Genomic DNA, 18,301 nt, shown 5'->3' with positions numbered 1-18,301 from the left:
AAGGCTTTGCCTGAGAGAGCTGCATTATTTGCAACACCTCAGGAAAGCCACCTCCGTCCCTTGCCACCCTGTAACCAGCCGTATAATTATAATCTATGCGCGCCCTAATTTGAACATTAATTCCTTTCCATATCCGTTTACCCAAACTTGAGAAAAAGACGTAACAAGTTGGAAAACGCGATCCAACGGATGTCTGAAAAAATGAAGCGCACGAGGAGGAAAAAGAGAGCGCACGCACACATACATTCCTGACCACATGTTGCTGGCTAGAACGAAAAACACCAAAACTTGACTGGGAAGTGCAGCGGAAATGCATGATAGCGGTATATGGAAATTCGTTATACTTCCCAACACTACGACAAACACTCTGGAGATGCTGGCACACCTGAAGCGAACAGAAAATCGTCGATGAACCGGCAGCCGACAATCAGCTGTGTCAGGCTGCTGCGCACCATCAGCGACATCCTGAGAGCCACACACACTGACACTGGCGGTTGCAATCACGATGCTCTCAGGAAGCTCGATTATGGTCCGCTTAGGAAAAACATAGATGATGCACATAATGCACCATACGGCCAGCCGCGAGGCTGGCCAGGTCACTTTGTGCAAAAATCTTTTGTCAAAGCGGCGGCGAGTAATTGTCTTCCTCAACAGAGAAAGGAGACTTCTCAAACAAACAATTCGTTGTTTTGGGAGAGGACGTCGTAAACTTCTCTCTTTTGTGTACGGGCATATGCAAATGCTGAAGTACAAAATGCGTCACCGATTGCCCTCGACAAGCAACTAATGCTAGTCGACCAGAGGTGAATGCAATGTGTATTTGAACGAAGACTTGCAATCACAAGTACGGATGTGTGTACCTTCACGTGGTGGGACTGAAAACGCTGTCTCTCTAAAGAAACAGTAGGCAAAACACACAACGCTTGTCCCTAGGGCAAAAGGCCAACCGGCCAAACAAAAGAAACAACACGGACCATGACAACACGTGGTGAGGTGCGGCCTGTAAACGCCCAAATATTCAACGCGGTGTCTACCACACCCCAAGAGCTCAACTCGAGCCCAGAAAAGCTAAAATCCGAGATTCACTTGAGGGGAAATCTCTCGGGATTGTGGTAGCGCGCGCCCTCTTAGAGGACGGGAGACCGCTTCGGGAACTAGTTGCAGAGGACCAATGGTCCCGGCAATTCGAATTTAATTCGGGTAGATAAGAAATTACTCCCTATCGACTGGTAATCGGTAGGTGCCACTATTGTGGGTAAAGAGTCGTGGCCGTGGTCATAGCAGCCACCCAAAGTTCTTTGCCTCGAGCTCCGGGAATAAGGCTCGACACCTTTGTGTGAGAAAACACAATTTGAACGCTAATTTCGAACGCTAAAACACCTGATTTGAGCCTGGATCTCGAAAATTGATTCGAATGAGTGGCATGACTGGCACGAATATTGAAAACTGCCTGGGGAGTCGCCTTGTCGGCTAGGCGAGACCCCTCCCCTGATCCAAGTCAGAAAATTAATCGAAAGAGCAGAGATCAATATCAGCGAGTCATAAAAGCCTTCCATAGAAAGCGAAATCCGGGACTCGGGCAAAAATCAGAACACAACTTTTTCGAATAACGGACACCCACCAGTGTGAGCGGGGATGACCGAAACGCAATGGGAAGACGTGCCTCGGTACGTTGAAGCGATGGACCTGTGAGTCGTGGGAGAAATCCCTTAATACAGGTACGCAGGGTGGGATAATCTTCGAACGCTTGGCCAGGAGGGGAGGCTTAGTTGGTTGATCGTCTTAGGAATTTCCTCTGGCTGTCCTGGCTGAGTCTCTCTTCTGATATCCCAATTTGGGTTGGCCTCTGCGGGGTAGTGGTACCAGGTCAAGCAAATCTCGTAAGATTTGTATGCCGCGTGCTTCCGACGCGGTAGACGTTGGGGCAACTAGAGTCCCGTCGCGCCCAAACCGAGGGTCAAGCCTTTAGTTCCGCTCTCCTTGAGCGTCGAACCGTGAAAAGATCGGTACTCCTTTCGAGGAGGTCGCCGCCTTAGATCAAAAAGGTTCCGACTCGCTGTGTGCGTCAGGGATGTCGTAGCAAACTTGACTTCCAGATCTCCAATGTGTTTGAAAACGAAGAAGTGATAGGCAGTGGGCTATACCAACCTATTGGCGCCCAGAGAGAGGGTTGGTAATGTTTGATTACGCTGCGCCACCCTCAAAGCGGAAAAGTGTGAACAACACACATACACTAACACACTAACACTGTGTCCGATCACTGACAACACCCGGAAATACACACGCACAACATTCGGACACACACGAGTATCACACAACAGAAGGGGAGTGCTCCAGGAGGCGCTTCGGAGATCGGCAACAGAGCTCGAGGTTGACACGCGGGAGCGAAGGCGGCCATCTTGAAGAGCAGTACAGACTAAATGAGAGCAAGCGAGACAGACTCAACAGGAGCAAGCGAAACAGACTAAGCGAGAGCGAGCGAGTCAGACTGGACAAGAGCGAGCGAGGCAGACTAAGCGAGAGTGAGCGAGACAGACCATATGAAGCGAGCGAACTAAAATAAGTATTATATAGATTCAAATGTATATGCGATGATGAGGGTGCTACAAAGATAAAACCGACTTTAATTATTTTATCATTTGCAAATAATTTAGCGATGCAACTTAGACGTGAAACATATTAAAATACATAATTAGAAATATTTATATGCGGCCGCTACAATCTTTTACATGTAATAATACGTGACAAACAATCTGACGAATTAAATTGACAAATTGATTGATGAAATTCGAACCTCTGACGAAACTCGCTGGTGACGTCACGACCAATAAGCGAATTAGAATAAAATTTTATTTCCGTCCGCATCGAAAAATAGATAAGACTAGGGGTAGATCTTTCTCATCAATCAATGCTAGCTGACTTAGTGCGGGGTAAGAGAGGATAAATAGCGACGAATGTAGGAGATAAAATGAGGGTGCTGTACCGTTCTAATTCACATATTGACCAATAATGAAATATTTGGAGGGCGCTACCGATATCTGAATTAGCATATCGGCCAATAATAGGATTTCTTCTCGGAAAGAGGAGAGGAAAGATGATCTTTGACCGCGAAAAGCCATTTCTCGTCCATTCTCGCTCATCGAATTCTTCAGCGGAAATCTGTAAGTAGGCAATGTGCCACTCACTAAAAGTAATTGTGAAGTGCGGTGCGTGATTTTTTTCGGGCGAATAATACCGTCGCGATGTGTGGATCCGTCGACGCCGGAAATTCAGTGCTCCGATCGAGTCGCACTGACCATTCGCCATTTCTCCGAATTTGTCGTGAGTGCTAGGATCAAACGAAAAGGAATTTAGTGTTCCGACCGAGTCGCACTGACCATTCGCTAATTTTTACGAAATGTCGTGAGTGCTAGGATCAAAACGAGAGGGAATTTAGATAGTGAAATAGAAAATTTTGGTTACGAACTCAGGGATCGAGAGTATTAGACCGTCACAGATTTAACCCGCCAGGACGTATGGATCTGTTCCGCCGCGCATGGAGTCGCGTCAAGTCGTGAGGACCATCCGCTATTCAGACCGTAATTATATTTGTATTTTAGAATAAAGAAAAGTCAAGTGTGATCGATTTTTCTTAATTTTACGTCTTGTTACCCACTCTTCTCTGCATGCTGATATTATTTTCAGCCCCAGACGGTTAATAACGAGAAGTCCTTGTTCTCCATTTTCGGTTCCGACATTAGGTAACTCACGCGCGAAATCGAATGAATCTCCGACCTGAGACGAAGAGTCATAGCTTAAGCTGCCGGTACTTCGAGAACACGAGAAGGCGAACAAATTGAATCGTTGGACACCAACGGTCTGATACTAAGGAAATCGCCGTGTCAACGTCTACCTGCCCACTCTGCGTAGTCGTACCGTAAGCGAACAGAGATACGTCGCGATATTCTGGCCCTACCCCCGACGATCGCCCTAATTGAGATCTGGCGCCCATATAATTAGTTGGGGAAAAAGGACCAATTAGGCCTTATGGCGGAAGTACTTAAAGTGCGCGGCTGAGACCCCCCAAAATTCCCCGCCACAAATTCCAATCATACAATACAATTCAAATGCAATATAGTGCAAAATTTGATAGACAAAGCTTTACTTTTGCCACGTCAATCTTTCTATTTGAAAAATATTAATATAGTTGAAAAAACTTTCATTTACGAGGTATGTTCAAAAAGTAAGGTGACTTTGTATTTTTAAGAAAAAATATGTATTTATTTATCAATATTTATGTTGTCCTCTTCAAAGTAATCCCCCTCAGATACAATACACTTATGCCAACGGTTTTTCCAATCCTCAAAGCACTTCTCATAAGCACTTTTCGGTATAGCCTTGAGCTCTTCCAGCGATGCAGTCTTTATCTCTTCAATCGTTGCAAATCTCCGTCCTTTCATAGGTCTCTTTAGTTTTGGGAACAAGAAAAAGTCACATGGGGCCAAATCCGGTAAATATGGTGGCTGAGGCATGATTGTGGTGTTGCTTTTGGCCAAAAAATCTCTCACAAGCAAAAATGAGTGAGCAGGGGCATTATCATGATGCAAAAGCCATGAATTGTTTTTCCACAATTCTGGGCGTTTTCTTCGTATTGCTTCTCGCAAACGGCGCATAACTTCAAGATAATACTGTTTATTGACCGTACGTCCATATGGTAAGAACTCCTGATGCACCACGCCATGGTAATCGAAGAAAACAGTGAGCAAAACTTTGACATTTGATCGAACTTGGCGTGCTTTTTTTGGTCTTGTCTCATCTGGGCTCTTCCATTGGGACGATTGGAATTTGGTTTCGATATCATAACCATATACCCATGATTCGTCACCAGTTATGACCCTTTTGCGTAAATCTGGGTCGTCGTTGACGTCATTCAACAGTTCTTGAGCGATGCTCATGCGACGGTTCTTTTGGTCAAAATTTAGCAATTTCGGAACAAACTTCGCTGACACACGTCTCGTGCCCAAAACGTTAGAAAAAATTTCATGGCATGAGCCAAGCGATATACCAACATCCTCAGCATTTTCTCTGATAGTGATTCGACGATTTTCCAGAACAATTTTCTTCACTGCTTGAACGTTTTCATCAGTTGTTGACGTGCTTGGGCGTCCAGAGCGAGGCTCGTCATTGGCATCTTCCCGGCCATCTTGGAAGAGTTTATACCACTTGTAAACATTTTTTTTACTCAGAACAGTTTCACCGTATGCCACCGTCAATATTTCAAGCGTTTCGGAGCACTTTATTTTATTTTTCACACAAAATTTGATGCAAATCCTTTGATCCATATTTTTCGATAGCAAGAAATCGCCGAGCACGCAAAACACTTATAACCTTTACGCCTCTCACAACCAAACAAAAAATGCTGTATACTTGAAACTTGGTACAGATATTCGGGAAGAGTGTACCAACATAACAAAACGAAAAAATCGATAATCGAAAGTACGTTGCCCGTGAAATTTGAAAAGTCACCTTACTTTTTGAACACACCTCGTATATGCTTGATGTATCGAAATCATAAGCGAAGCATTATACAGGTTGTAAAATTTATAATCTTAATCATATTTTGCTATGTTTTAACCACACCTATCCCATGGTATAATAAAGGTCAATCAAATCTCTCTCCCTCTCTTGCATGTTCAGGTATTGCGTTTATGTATATGTGCACGAGCAGTCTTACCCAGCATTGGTCATAACGGATGGTGTCACAAATGCGTTGGGTTCAAAGGAGGAAAGAATTACCAAGTAGATTGCTGGCAAACTCTTCATTACAAACATGTAATTAATTTTCATTACATCTAAAATAAGCACGAAGTTATACTCTTTCTGAAGTTTCTTCAGAATACGATTTTACGAATGCTTGCTATCTCCGATTACTTGAAAAAAATTTATTAAAAATATGCATATTTTGTGTCGATAAGTTAATTATTACATTCCACAAAAGAAATGTGTCAGTCCGGTAGACGAAATCATCATACCTTTATGTTTTTGAGGTCGCTGAATTCAAACCCAAAATCGATTTAACTCCATTAGGTCAGCTTCGAGGTCAATTTAAGGTCAAATCAAACAAATAAATATGTATTATAACTAAATTAAACCAATATATTTACATGTTTTTGGGATCCCTGAATCTGAATTAAAAGTCAAATTAAGCCTATCACTACGTTCCAGGTCATTTTAAGATCAAAATAAAATCATCAACGGTGTGTCGGTCAAGATATTGTTTTTGTGATTTTAAGGCCGCTGAATCTAAATAATACCGAAAAATCACTTAATCTTCATTTTATTCTAGATTTAGGATTAGGCTGACTAGGTACTTCGTAACTAATTAAGAACTAATAAATTTGAAAAATGTACATTCAATGTTAATTTAATGAAATAAGAAATAAATACGTATAAAAGACATGCGTGAAATCTGTGGACCTGCAATGTGAACTCAGAAAAGATCAGTTTATTTCTTGTCTAGCTATTGTTATCCCTTAATTCAACTTATTATATCGAACTCTTTTATTCTCAAATGATCTGTGGAATGAATATTTGTTATCTTTGTTATGTTTTGAAGGTGAATCTCGTTAGAGCGTTCAGCAGTAATTAGCAATCATGTTTATACCCAACCTACCTTGATACGAATGGTCCATTTCATTCATGTCTTGATGAAATCTTTTCCGCTGCTGTTTACTATAGTCATCTAAATTTAACAAAAAGATGTCTAAGTAAGAATGCATAAAAAAAATACCTTAAATATATTTTCAGATTCATAAAACATTCTTGTTTTCCAAAGTTTACCATTATACTTTATACTATTTGAATACAATTTTTGCTCTTGTGATTCCCTAGAAAATCTACAACGTCCTTAAAACTGAGCGAAGATGCTACTCCAGATCTTTTCATTTTACTAGAAAATTTTATTCTTCAACATTTTGAGAATCTCTGATCTATCAAAAACTTCTTTACCTAATTTAGCATCAGATTATTTTCGGAAACTGTTTTTGCAAATCTTGAAAGCATTCATCTTTATTATTTAGAGATTTTACACATTGTTACATCAATTCTAATTTGAAGTGATCAGGGAGAATAAGTACTTTCGATGGCTTAACTAACCGGTCATTTTTTACGTTTTTGAGTACTGTCTAATATTTTTCTAGTTGGCTAGGTTTTATTTGTAGCAATTAGCTAGATCTCTACTAACTCAGTTGTATTAATAAAAGGTAAATTCAGTATTTTCTGGCTATTGATCTAACGTAAGAATGAGAATTTTTATATCGACACAAATTTGCCAATTATGTTTTTTATATTTGATATTTTCAAGAAGAGTCTATATGGTAGAATTTTTTTTTTCATTTATATCGAAAAAGGGACAGGAATAGAAGCATAACATTAGTATTATGCACTGAAATAGCTTTTAAACTCTTGGTTGACGAATCAATGAATGATCTTCATTGTTCAGGTTTGTAACTATTCGGCTTTAACTTATTCGTCAATTCAAAAATTATAATAAACTAAAGTAAATTTGTCTCGAAAAAAGTAATGATGATATTCTTTATCCTTGTCACGATAATACAAAAATCTTCAGTCTCTCTGCTATTTTTCTAATCAAGATACAAATGCTCTGACCTCTATTTCAGCAAACTCGAATCTCATACATCATTTATTTTCTCTTAAGTTATAATCCTTAATTTATTTTGGCGATACGGTACATATTCATTGAAACTAGAACTAGAGCAAATGTTTGTTTTTCGCTTGCATACTCATAAAAATACATCTACTAACATTTTTTTTACATCAAAAGTGATATTCATATCAATTTCGTTCTTTTCTTCATCTAGTACAGAAGAATATATTGGTTTTATAGGCTTGTAACATTGACATATTTGATATTTCCTTTATTTCTTATATTAATTTCAACAATGTTTGTCATGCAATAGAAGCAATTTTCTTTTTTACGCTGTTTTTTCTTTTTATTAGGTAGTATCATTTTCACATGTGTTTGATTTTTTTCTTGGCATCGCTGTTCCTGTACTTTATGACAAAAGCTAAATATATGATAGAGTACCCAGTCAGATTCTTGAATTTAAAGATCAGATAAGTTCAACAAATTCAAGTAAGTTTTATAGAGATTGTGACAAAATTTTCTCCTTGTCACCAATTCTTTTGCGGAGTAAGTGAGGCACTTTCGCTCAAGGTAATTGAGGGAGAAAAGAGAGGACAGGTCATAAATAAATTATACAAAAATAAGAATCAAATTAAACTTACAATCTACTATTATTAATAATTATTCACACTAAGCATACGCGCGCATAATACAATCTAAAATTATCGACCAACTAACGAAGGAATAGAACAAAATAAACGGTTTAGCATCATCGCGAACAAATGTATCGCGGTCTCTCCTAACTGAACAATTATTAATCACGCACTTATCCTATTTACAAACTTACTTAAAAATTACGCAGAAACCTGTACCGGATGAATTGCCGGGCACGTGGGCGCCTGGACAATTCGCCGGTCGCCATTTACACTACTACAAATTAAACTTAAGCGCCAATCTTTAGATAGCCGGCACGTGAATGCCTGGCTATCTTATTCAACGCGTACCGGTCGTTGCATCACCAGCGAGAGAGCGTAGAGAAAAAGAAGAAATGAAGGTTTGACCTTTCTTGTTAATGTTCCTCGCAACGTAGAGAACCTCCCACAAAGCACTGCTGCAGGGAGTGTCGGTCGTCACTGCTGGTCAGATTGCTGCCGAACGATGCTGGCCAAGATCTGCAGCCGATGTATCTGCAGGAGATGTTGGCCCTCCTTGCAGGTGGGGCTGGCTGTGGTCGCAGATAAAGCTGTTGCCGGTGGAGTTGGCTTTCTTTTCAGCTATCCCCAAAACTGCACTCTCTGCACTCTCTCACGAACATACTCTATTGGCCTCGTGCACGTACTTTTTCTCGCGCTCGTCTCGCGGCCGCTCAGCGGCGCTCGCGCTTCTCCCTACCTGACCTATTAGTTAGGCGGCACGCAACGCGTCGCTTATTGGTCACGCGTCGCGCGCCTCCCCATCCCTGCATAGGCTTAATGCTCGCTCTCTCTCTCTCTCTTTCTTTCTCACTCTCTCCGCGCTCTTTTTGTTGACTCTGATCAATCGCCGTCATATTTACTACAGATGTAACAGAAGCTATTCTTTTCTCTTACTCTAATTTATCAGGAGTTTCAACACGTCTTCCTAAGACTACTAAAAGAAGTTTCCTTGGAACTTTAGAGCCTGTAGTAGCCAAAGAGCCCGCTACTATAAAGCTGTAGTCGTTTAATGACACTTGTTGGCTCTGATCAATCGCCGTTACTGGGGTTTCCCTGTATCGTAAGAATACGTCTGTATCCGCTATGATGACTTGTGCATGCCTTTATCCAGGGGATTTTCCGGAAAACAAAAAAGAAAACAATTTCGTTGCTTGCCATTACCGCGTGGAGCAACTCTGGGGATAGATACAGGCATTCATCTGTTACTTTATATAGTGAGTGAATTATCCCTTCAAATCGAGGAAATAATGCAGAATACAGACAAAAAAGAAAAAAAAAGTATAACCATTTTACGCACATGCACTTGATGACTCGCTTTGACCTTCGACGACTCCCAAAAACATGTAATATGTTAATTTACTTGGTTTGTAATACAATTTAAGCATTTGACATTGACCTGATTTTGACCCTGACCTGACTAGTCAAACGGACCTCGGATTCGAATTCAGTGATCAAAAACATAAATACAGTAGTCTAGTCCACGAATTATCATTTATGTGTTGTTGCGATTGATATATAAACTATATTTTTCATTTTAATCGATCCACTTAAATATCTAGGAAATTTATCTTGGAATTTTATTAAAAATTAGTTTTTGACTTTTGTTTTATATCAGTTTTGATATTGTGATTAATTTTCAAGATCATTTGAAGGTCAAAGTAATTTGTTTTAATGGAAACTCCTATAATATTTACGTGGTTGTTGCAGCGAGCGTGCAGATTAGTCTGCAATAGTAGTACTATTAACCTGCACCAATGCTCGTAGACGTTCGTTTACCGTTTCAGAATTGGTATGTTGCGGCCATAACTTCTTACGGATCACCTGTATCGAGAGGTGCATTCGGTGCATGTCTGTTATTCATTAAGATTAATTATCGTGTTCACCCGATGTTTGACTCTGTGTAACATTTTGTACGCGAAATAAAGTGTAGAATTTTATTTCTATTGCCGTAATAAATTTTAAGTATTGTCAATTTATTAGTAATACATTGGTCTCTTCACTTCTCATATGTGAATATACAAAAGATTCCGTTGTCCACTGAAATTTTCACGGATAGTATTTATCACTCCCAGCCTATATTTAAATAATTTGATAACATGAAGCCTAAACACATTTGAACTGACAATAGTTTTAACTTTGGTTTTTCTCGTTAGATAGTGGATAAACAATATTTTCACATTAATTAATTAATTGATATTTATGAACAAAGATGTTCTATATTATAATTTTAAAAATTACCTTTGTTTTTACCAATATAGTCTAATCTTGATTTCTCGCTTTCATCTTTTCTGTTTTTTTTTATCAAGATATTCGTAACTTGTTTATTACACAGAAGTGTATCTGTTCCTTTATCACATAGGTAATTTTGTTGATAGGAATATACGGGATTGTCAAATTGACTGTGATCTATAAATAAGAATAGTTATAAAAATCTTTTTAAAACTAATTAGGATAAAAATAAAATGTAGACTACTCACCAGGTGATGTTACCGGTTCGGCAATATATTGTACATGAGCTATTTCCATTTTTAAATGTGTAATTCTTTTCCGATGATATATCCACGTGGCAGTAAAGATTATTATACCCATAATACTAGCAAAAATACCTCCTATCACACTACCATATCCTATTTGATTCATTGAGTAAATGTTGTGTGATAATAATTTATTATCGCAATTAGAGCCTACAAGTATGACATGTATCAAAAACAAATAATTTGAAAAAATAAGAATGAATCCATACTTATACTTACCAGAATATCCATGCTTACAAATACAGCCTTCTGCAGGATGACAGATGAAAAAGTCAGATATACATTCACATGCCTCCATACAGTGGTCGCCATAATAGCCTTCTGGACAAACTGATTTTGAGTAAAAATTCATAAGTTAATATATTTGAAGATCATTAATTTATAACAAGTATATTTTGTAGTGAAACTATTTGATTTTACATTTTAGGGTATGAAAGTATAGAATTAGTTACTTTATTTACATAAATATTATAATAATAAAATAGAAACGGAGATTAAAAAACATTTTCGGCGAAAGTTTCGAATAAAATAAAACACCAAATATAATTCGAGGGATATTAATCAGAATTAATGCTCTCTTATATTATTTCAGGTATGTTTGTTATCATCAATTAATGATATTGTTAGGTCGGGTGTGCGCAAGATCATGTATTCTCAAATTTACGTGGAATGAAGGATCTAGAAATGTATATAATAATAAAGAATTAACATCATAAGTAAGATAATTTAAATAGTTTATAATTAGTTGATTCTTTATGGATAATTTTTTGCTCAAAAGTGAAAGATTAATTGAGGCATTTGAATTGACAATACCCATATATCGTAAAAATAAGTTGATAAATGCTATCCACATCCAAATAAATTAATTTTAAATATAGAAAATACCATAACCCAAAGGTTCATAAGTTAATTGACCATTTTTAAAATGGGAATTTTAGAATTTCTGAATATTTATAACGGTGTAAGCTGGTCATTGATTGCACCGTGTATCCTCCTCTCTCTCTTTAACCTCAGGCGCAGACTCATGGCTGGCATCAGACGCATATTCGATCGAGTGCCTGAGGTTTTCAGCAATAATGTTCAGCTAGCTGTAACATCAACAAAAAAGAAAGAGAGATAGAGCGCAGTAACGAGTACGAGCAGTTGAGAAAGAAAGAGAAAGTAACAATCAAGAACAAGAGAGAGATAGAGAGAAAGAGAGAGAGAGTGCGTTGCAATAAGAGCGGTAGACTAGGCACGCAGTACTAGCCGCGCTCAGTGGTGCCGCGTGCAGCTGATTAGACTAGAAAGTAGGGGGAGAAGGCGTGAGAAGCCGGCTCGTATAAATACCGGGTGCACTAGAGAGAGAGAGAGAGAGAGAGAGAGAGAGAGAGAGAGAGAGAGAGAGAGAGAGAGAGAGAGAAAGGGAGAGAGAGAGAAGAATATCTATTGTCGCTGTGAATTTATCAGCAGAAGATGCGAAAGCTGGGGATCATCCTGCGAGGCAAGCCATTCTACTATCCTGTCGATCTATGAGTCATTTGAATCATTCTGCAGAGCCGTCATCTCATCTACAGGTCATTATCTTTCCTCTCATTTCGATAACTCGCGGCTCATGGGCTGTACCAGGCTCTTACGAGCCGGCACGATTATTAGTTTAATAATTCGGTATTAATTATTTAGGTCAGTAGACGAGATTGCAAGACGCTCATGTGCCGACTATGTCGTCTTAGAATAAGTAATTTATTAAGTTAGATTAAGTTGTAAATATGTTTCGGTTAGCAGTTACGAAAGTGCTTTGGTAATAAAGAGTAGTGAATCGATCAAAATTATTGTAACCACCTTTTCTCTCTGCCTTGCTGGGAGCGATACACTGCCTCCCTTACCTTCCCTTTTTAAATAATTAGTAATAGAAAGGATCGTCTGCTATCGACGGCCGACGTTATTACATGACATCATTTGTGGGGATGGGCAAGGCAGTTGGAAAGCGTGATTGCGTGAACGCATATTGATAAATAGTGGAAGTATAAAATTAGTAAAAGTGGGGGATTTTCTTTGTGAACATGGGCAAAGTCGTGTATCGAAAAACAACGTGCTGCCTTTGATAGTGAAGGTTACGAGTATTGGGTTGCGGCGCGGCAAGGTCGTTCACGTCGGCACATGCTCGCTCCGTGGAATTTCGAGAGTTCGAGTGTTTGTTTACGTTCGATCGACGTATTCTTTGGTGGTCTTAGGTGAGGCGATAACTTTCCAGCCTAAAACACAGAGGAGACGAGGATAGTTTTCTTTTTACTATTATTACTGTTTTAGTTATTTCGTTCTTTTCATATTGTTGCGAGTTTGACTGTCCGTTAGCAGTTCGTCTGCGCCGTCGCTTTCATATTTTTTTTATTCTTTTTTTATAAATCATTTAAACAAAATTATATAAATAAGTAATTGATTGCGATATGCTGCTAGCATGTAAAAACCGAATAATGATGCGTAGGCTGCTTCGCGACGTGCGAGTCAAAGAAGTTAGGCGCCACATTAATTCGACATAGCCGTCCACGTTGTTAGAATTGGTGCGTTATCCTAAGCTCTCCTTGTACGACAATTTGGAAGAGTTGAAAGGTACTTGCGTTTTACGTTCGTGTTGGAAAGACCAGAACTAGGGCCACCGTTACAACCGGGCGACTTTAAATCAAGTCGCGTACTTGATTTATCGTAAGACGAACCTACACACGCGATAATTAGCAACAACGAAAGCCAGACTAAAACAGTCGAACCGATACAATTGCATCGCCAAAGGCAGCAGAGTTGACATTACTGGAGCAGGCGACGCGATGGCCAGAAAGTGTTGCCGCTCTGCCTGAGCCAGCTCAGCCGCTGGGCGCTAGGTCAAAGACTTCCATTCGTGAGGAAGTAATTCTGCCGGCAACTAGTGCCATAAGAACAGCTACACCAGAGTTAAGCATATGTGCATCAGCTGCGCACGAAGTAGTGAGGCGTAGCGTCGGCACTTTGAGTTGATTATGGGGCGCTATAATAGCTGTACCGCGATGGATTTAGCGACCAGAAGTGCAACAAGGTATCACCAATGGTACTAACACAGTCTATAGGGTAGAAAGAGATGCAATGTAGGGTAGAACGAATCAGGCTGCGCAACAGGCTCAACAGCCGTTGCAAGCCGATCCGGCGGTCGACCGCGCAGCGCTTAACGTGCCAGCAGCCATCAGCCCTGTCGAACAGATTCGCTCGAGCGTTCTACCGTGTCAATAAACGCCAGTGAATCACATTCTTTGTCCCAAAAGCACCATTGTAACTACACACAGACTACTTCCGGTACCTGATATAGAGTTATGGATATGCGAATGGAAAGGGGCTGTGCAAGCACCTTGTAAAGAACGTATGTACGCAACTAAATCAGATGAAGAGGACTCAGAATAGATATATTACTCCATACTCCATGAAAAAATATACAAAAAAATCATGTTAGATTTTGCTTTAACCCATTACGGCCTAGCAGGACGTTTTTCGGTTGCACTTTTGAACCACTGTATTTTTAGTATAATCGGGGTCTCAGAAATATCGGAGTAGTCATTTTCGACGTAAAATTTGATGATCTTTCAGAATCTGACCTTTGATTTTGCAAAAGATGAGTGGTTTAAAAGTTATAAACAAATTTATTAAAAAAAAACATGGTTTGAGAAAAAAAAATCGCTTTCATTTCGATTTTCAAAATGGAAATCATTGAAATACTTGCGTCATACGTACAAATATCGCGTTTTCGAACCCTAAACTAATAGTTATGACGATTTAGATCGACTGAAAAACGTTTAAACGCACAAAATGGCGGCCAGGCCCAAAAAAATGAAATAAAAAATTTCGGAATTTTTAACTCGAAAACGAAGGCCTTTAGGGAAAAAAGTTATAGAACAAAAAGTGCTTAGAATATATCAAAAAACTCGTGTGAATTTTTTCAGAATTTTCGGAGGTGATTTTGTAAAATCGGATTTCCCATATTTTCCGAAAATCTAAAAATCTATCAAAAAATTCTGAAAAAATTCACACGTGTTCTTTGATATCTTCTAAGCACTTTTTGTTCTATAACTTTTTCCCTAAAGTTCTTCGTTTTCGAGTTAAAAATTCCGAAATTTTTTATTTCATTTTTTTTGGCCTGGCCGCCATTTTGTGCGTTTAAACAGTTTTCAGTCGATTTAAATCGTCATAACTTTTAGTTTAGGGTTCGAAAACGCGATATTTGTACGTATGACGCAAGTATTTCAATGATTTCCATTTTGAAAATCGAAATGAAAGCGATTTTTTTTTCTCAAACCATGTTTTTTTTTAATAAATTTGTTTATAACTTTTAAATCACTCATCTTTTGCAAAATCGAAGGTCAGATTCTGAAAGATCATCAAATTTTACGTCGAAAATGACTACTCCGATATTTCTGAGACCCCGATTATACTAAAACTACAGTGGTTCAAAAGTGCAACCGAAAAACGTCCTGCTAGGCCGTAATGGGTTAATTTAATTAAAAATGTAGGTGGCAGCAGGTATGCCATAACGGTTGTGAAACACTAGCAAACTAAGCAAATGATAATATTCGAACACAATCGGCTTGTTTTATGATCATTATCAATTTTAATCTACTTTATCCTATTGAGATAACAACTTTTATAATGATGTAATGTTGCGGCTGGTTGAGGCGCGAAGAATCGTTCAACAATTTTAAGGTATATAATACGTCTTAGCAGTAAAATACCGCTTGCTCGCGACACTTCTTGATTTTTCATCTTTTTTGGCGTAAATTTATCCCATAATAGTCGTTAACGCCGTTAAACCATTTCGATACCTGAACAGTATGAGTAATCGATTGAACGCTCACTGGATACCCACCGAGAGAAGAAAAATTATAATCAGTCGATCGAGCTACCATCGCAAGAAAATCAGCGCCGATAAGCTAAATGCGTACAGAAATGTATCATCAGCCTGCGCTAACCTTTTATAAAAAAAGGATTTTGATTTTAGAAAAAAAAAATAATGCGAGACTAAAGATAAATATCGGTGTGATAAAATTGGTTAAAAATATTGTAGAATGTAAGAAAAATCTGTAATCGAATTTGTTTGTAATCTTTTCATATTTATTTACAAAATCAAAGCATATTTATACCAAATCTCCAAACTCAACTTCTAATGTATGTTCAGTATGAATTTAGCCATTAATGTATTGTCATCTGCGATAGCAAAGAAAATCGTTTACATTGTAAGAGTTAAAAGAAAACATCTAAATGGGAACACTAACACGAGTCGAGAGTCAAGTTTGGAGGAATGACAGAAAAGATTTAATCTCTCATTTGTCATTTGCTAAAGTGGTACCTTTATTGAGACGTTAAGTTACTTCGACTTGTGGCAAGGTTGCATAAGTCAAACAACATGAAATAAATGAACATATGGCATAAGCCATTCGAGACGTGCAATTTTAATCTTTTTTGTAAACACCGCGATACCGTTGATAAATAGCATTTAGGTCAATACTTGATCTTATGAGAATTAATTCATGTTTGACATTCACTTCGACTGTTGAGCTCGTCCTGTACGGACGTGTGATGAAACGCTCGTGAAAAATCTGAGAAATTCTAAGTTTATTCTAAGTTTATTCTAAGATTATTTTAAAGCACATTTATTCTCGAAATTAAACGAAACGCAGCCAGTATGGCTGAAAATAACCAAATAGTGCAAAAAGAAAAAACAACCGAAGAAACAACAGTATGGAAAACAGTGCAAAACAAAAGATTAAGAAGTAGCCCAGAAGAAAATCGTTTATTCAAGAAAAGACAAACTTATATTAAAGACTATTGGCTTGGTAATTCCAATGACACAATTACACTGAACAACCAATTTGAAGTGCTGGAAGTAACGGAAAATAACAAAAACAATGAAAAGGAAAACGAAAACGTAAACACACCAACGTCATCACAGGTAGTCAGAAAACCAGCAAAATCACCGCCGATATTCGTAAGTGGCGTATTAAATATTAGTCCCCTAAAAGCCCTTTTAGATCAGGTTACAAAAAATGAATACACCCTAAAAGTATTGCCAAATAATGAAATTAAAATTCAAATAGAAAATCCGGAATTATTTAACTAATAGAAAACCAAAACAATAACAGTCAACTTGAAAATATGATGACACAGTTGATGAATCGAATGGACACAATGCTAAATCTATTTACGACGCTCATAAACAAAATCAAATGAACACAGAAATAAAGATAGCAATTTGGAACGCTAACGGTTTAGCGCAAAGAAGTATAGAATTAAAACCTTTCCTCATAGAAAATAACATAGATGTCATGTTAATATCTGAAACACATTTTACACATAAAAACTATCTTAAAATCCCACAGTACACACTATACAGCACAAATCATCCCGACGGCAAGGCACACGGAGGAACATCTATAGTAATTAAAAATACAATAAATCATCATGAAGTAGAACCATACAAATACGACTACTTACAAGCAACAAATGTAGCAATTTCAGATAATACCGGCCAAATAGTTCTATCTGCATTATACTGCCCTCCAAGACACACAATAACAAAAGAAAAATATAAAAAGTTCTTTGATAGCCTAGGAAATCGCTTCCTTGCTGGCGGAGACTATAATGCTAAACATACATGGTGGGGATCAAGGTCGCTAACTCCAAATCCTAAAGGAGCAATACTATACGCAATGATGAAAAACGAAAACTTAACACCAATATTAACAGGCGAACCGACTTACTGGCCCTCTGACATAAATAAATTACCAGACCTAATAGATTTTGCAATTATAAAAGGCTTATGCCCTAAATATTTTACAGCTAAAACATGCCTTGATTTAACTTCTGATCATTCCCCAATTATTATTAAATTTAATTCAACAATTAAAACAACTTCAAAAAATATCCCACTGTATAATAAAAAAACAGACTGGAAACTTTACAGAGAAATAATAGATGAAAAACTTACATGTAATATACCACTAAAGACCAAGCAGGATATCGATATCGCGATTGAAAAACTAAATAAAAATATATATCAAGCTGCCAAAAATGCAACTCCTATAAACATATCAAAACAAAACATAAATCAAACTATTTCTAAAACAGTAATGGATAAAATTAAAGAAAAAAGAAAGCTAAGAAAAATATGGCAGCAAACTAAATTACAAGTACATAAAACGCAATATAATCGATCTATTAAAGAACTTAAAAAAATTTTATATGAAGAAAAAAATGAAAATATAAATAATTATCTTACTAACCTAACTGCAACTGACGCTACTGACTATTCACTCTGGAAAGCAACTAAAAAAATTGATCAACCGCAAAAATTCTCACCTCCCATATTAAAAAATAATATGACCTGGGCTTGAACTAATATGGATAAAGCTAACACATTCGCTAAACACCTACAAAATGTATTTAATCCCTCCCAA

At 37.9% G+C, this 18,301-nt stretch overlaps 1 protein-coding gene across 7 annotated transcripts in view; it reads right to left on the bottom strand.

The window, feature by feature from the left end:
- The window catches only part of LOC131663255 (protein draper-like), an 859,806-nt gene that overhangs the window by 59,355 nt on the left and 782,150 nt on the right, over positions 1 to 18,301 (bottom strand). For all 7 annotated transcript variants that reach the window (XM_058933564.1, XM_058933569.1, XM_058933555.1 and 4 more), the window contains 3 exons: positions 11,073 to 11,183; positions 10,797 to 11,003; positions 10,558 to 10,725 (listed from right to left, as the gene is read on the bottom strand). In XM_058933564.1, coding sequence (XP_058789547.1) covers positions 10,558 to 10,725; positions 10,797 to 11,003; positions 11,073 to 11,183 — 486 coding nt within the window. The remainder of the gene's footprint in view (positions 1 to 10,557; positions 10,726 to 10,796; positions 11,004 to 11,072; positions 11,184 to 18,301) is intronic.

This window comes from Phymastichus coffea, unplaced genomic scaffold (assembly GCF_024137745.1).
Source record: "Phymastichus coffea isolate CEN01 unplaced genomic scaffold, Cenicafe_Pcof_1.1 PCOF00002, whole genome shotgun sequence".
NCBI classification, from domain to species: Eukaryota; Metazoa; Arthropoda; class Insecta; order Hymenoptera; family Eulophidae; genus Phymastichus; species Phymastichus coffea.
The sequence above is the reverse complement of the archived record's forward strand: the minus strand, read 5'-3'. Positions and strand labels throughout refer to the sequence as shown.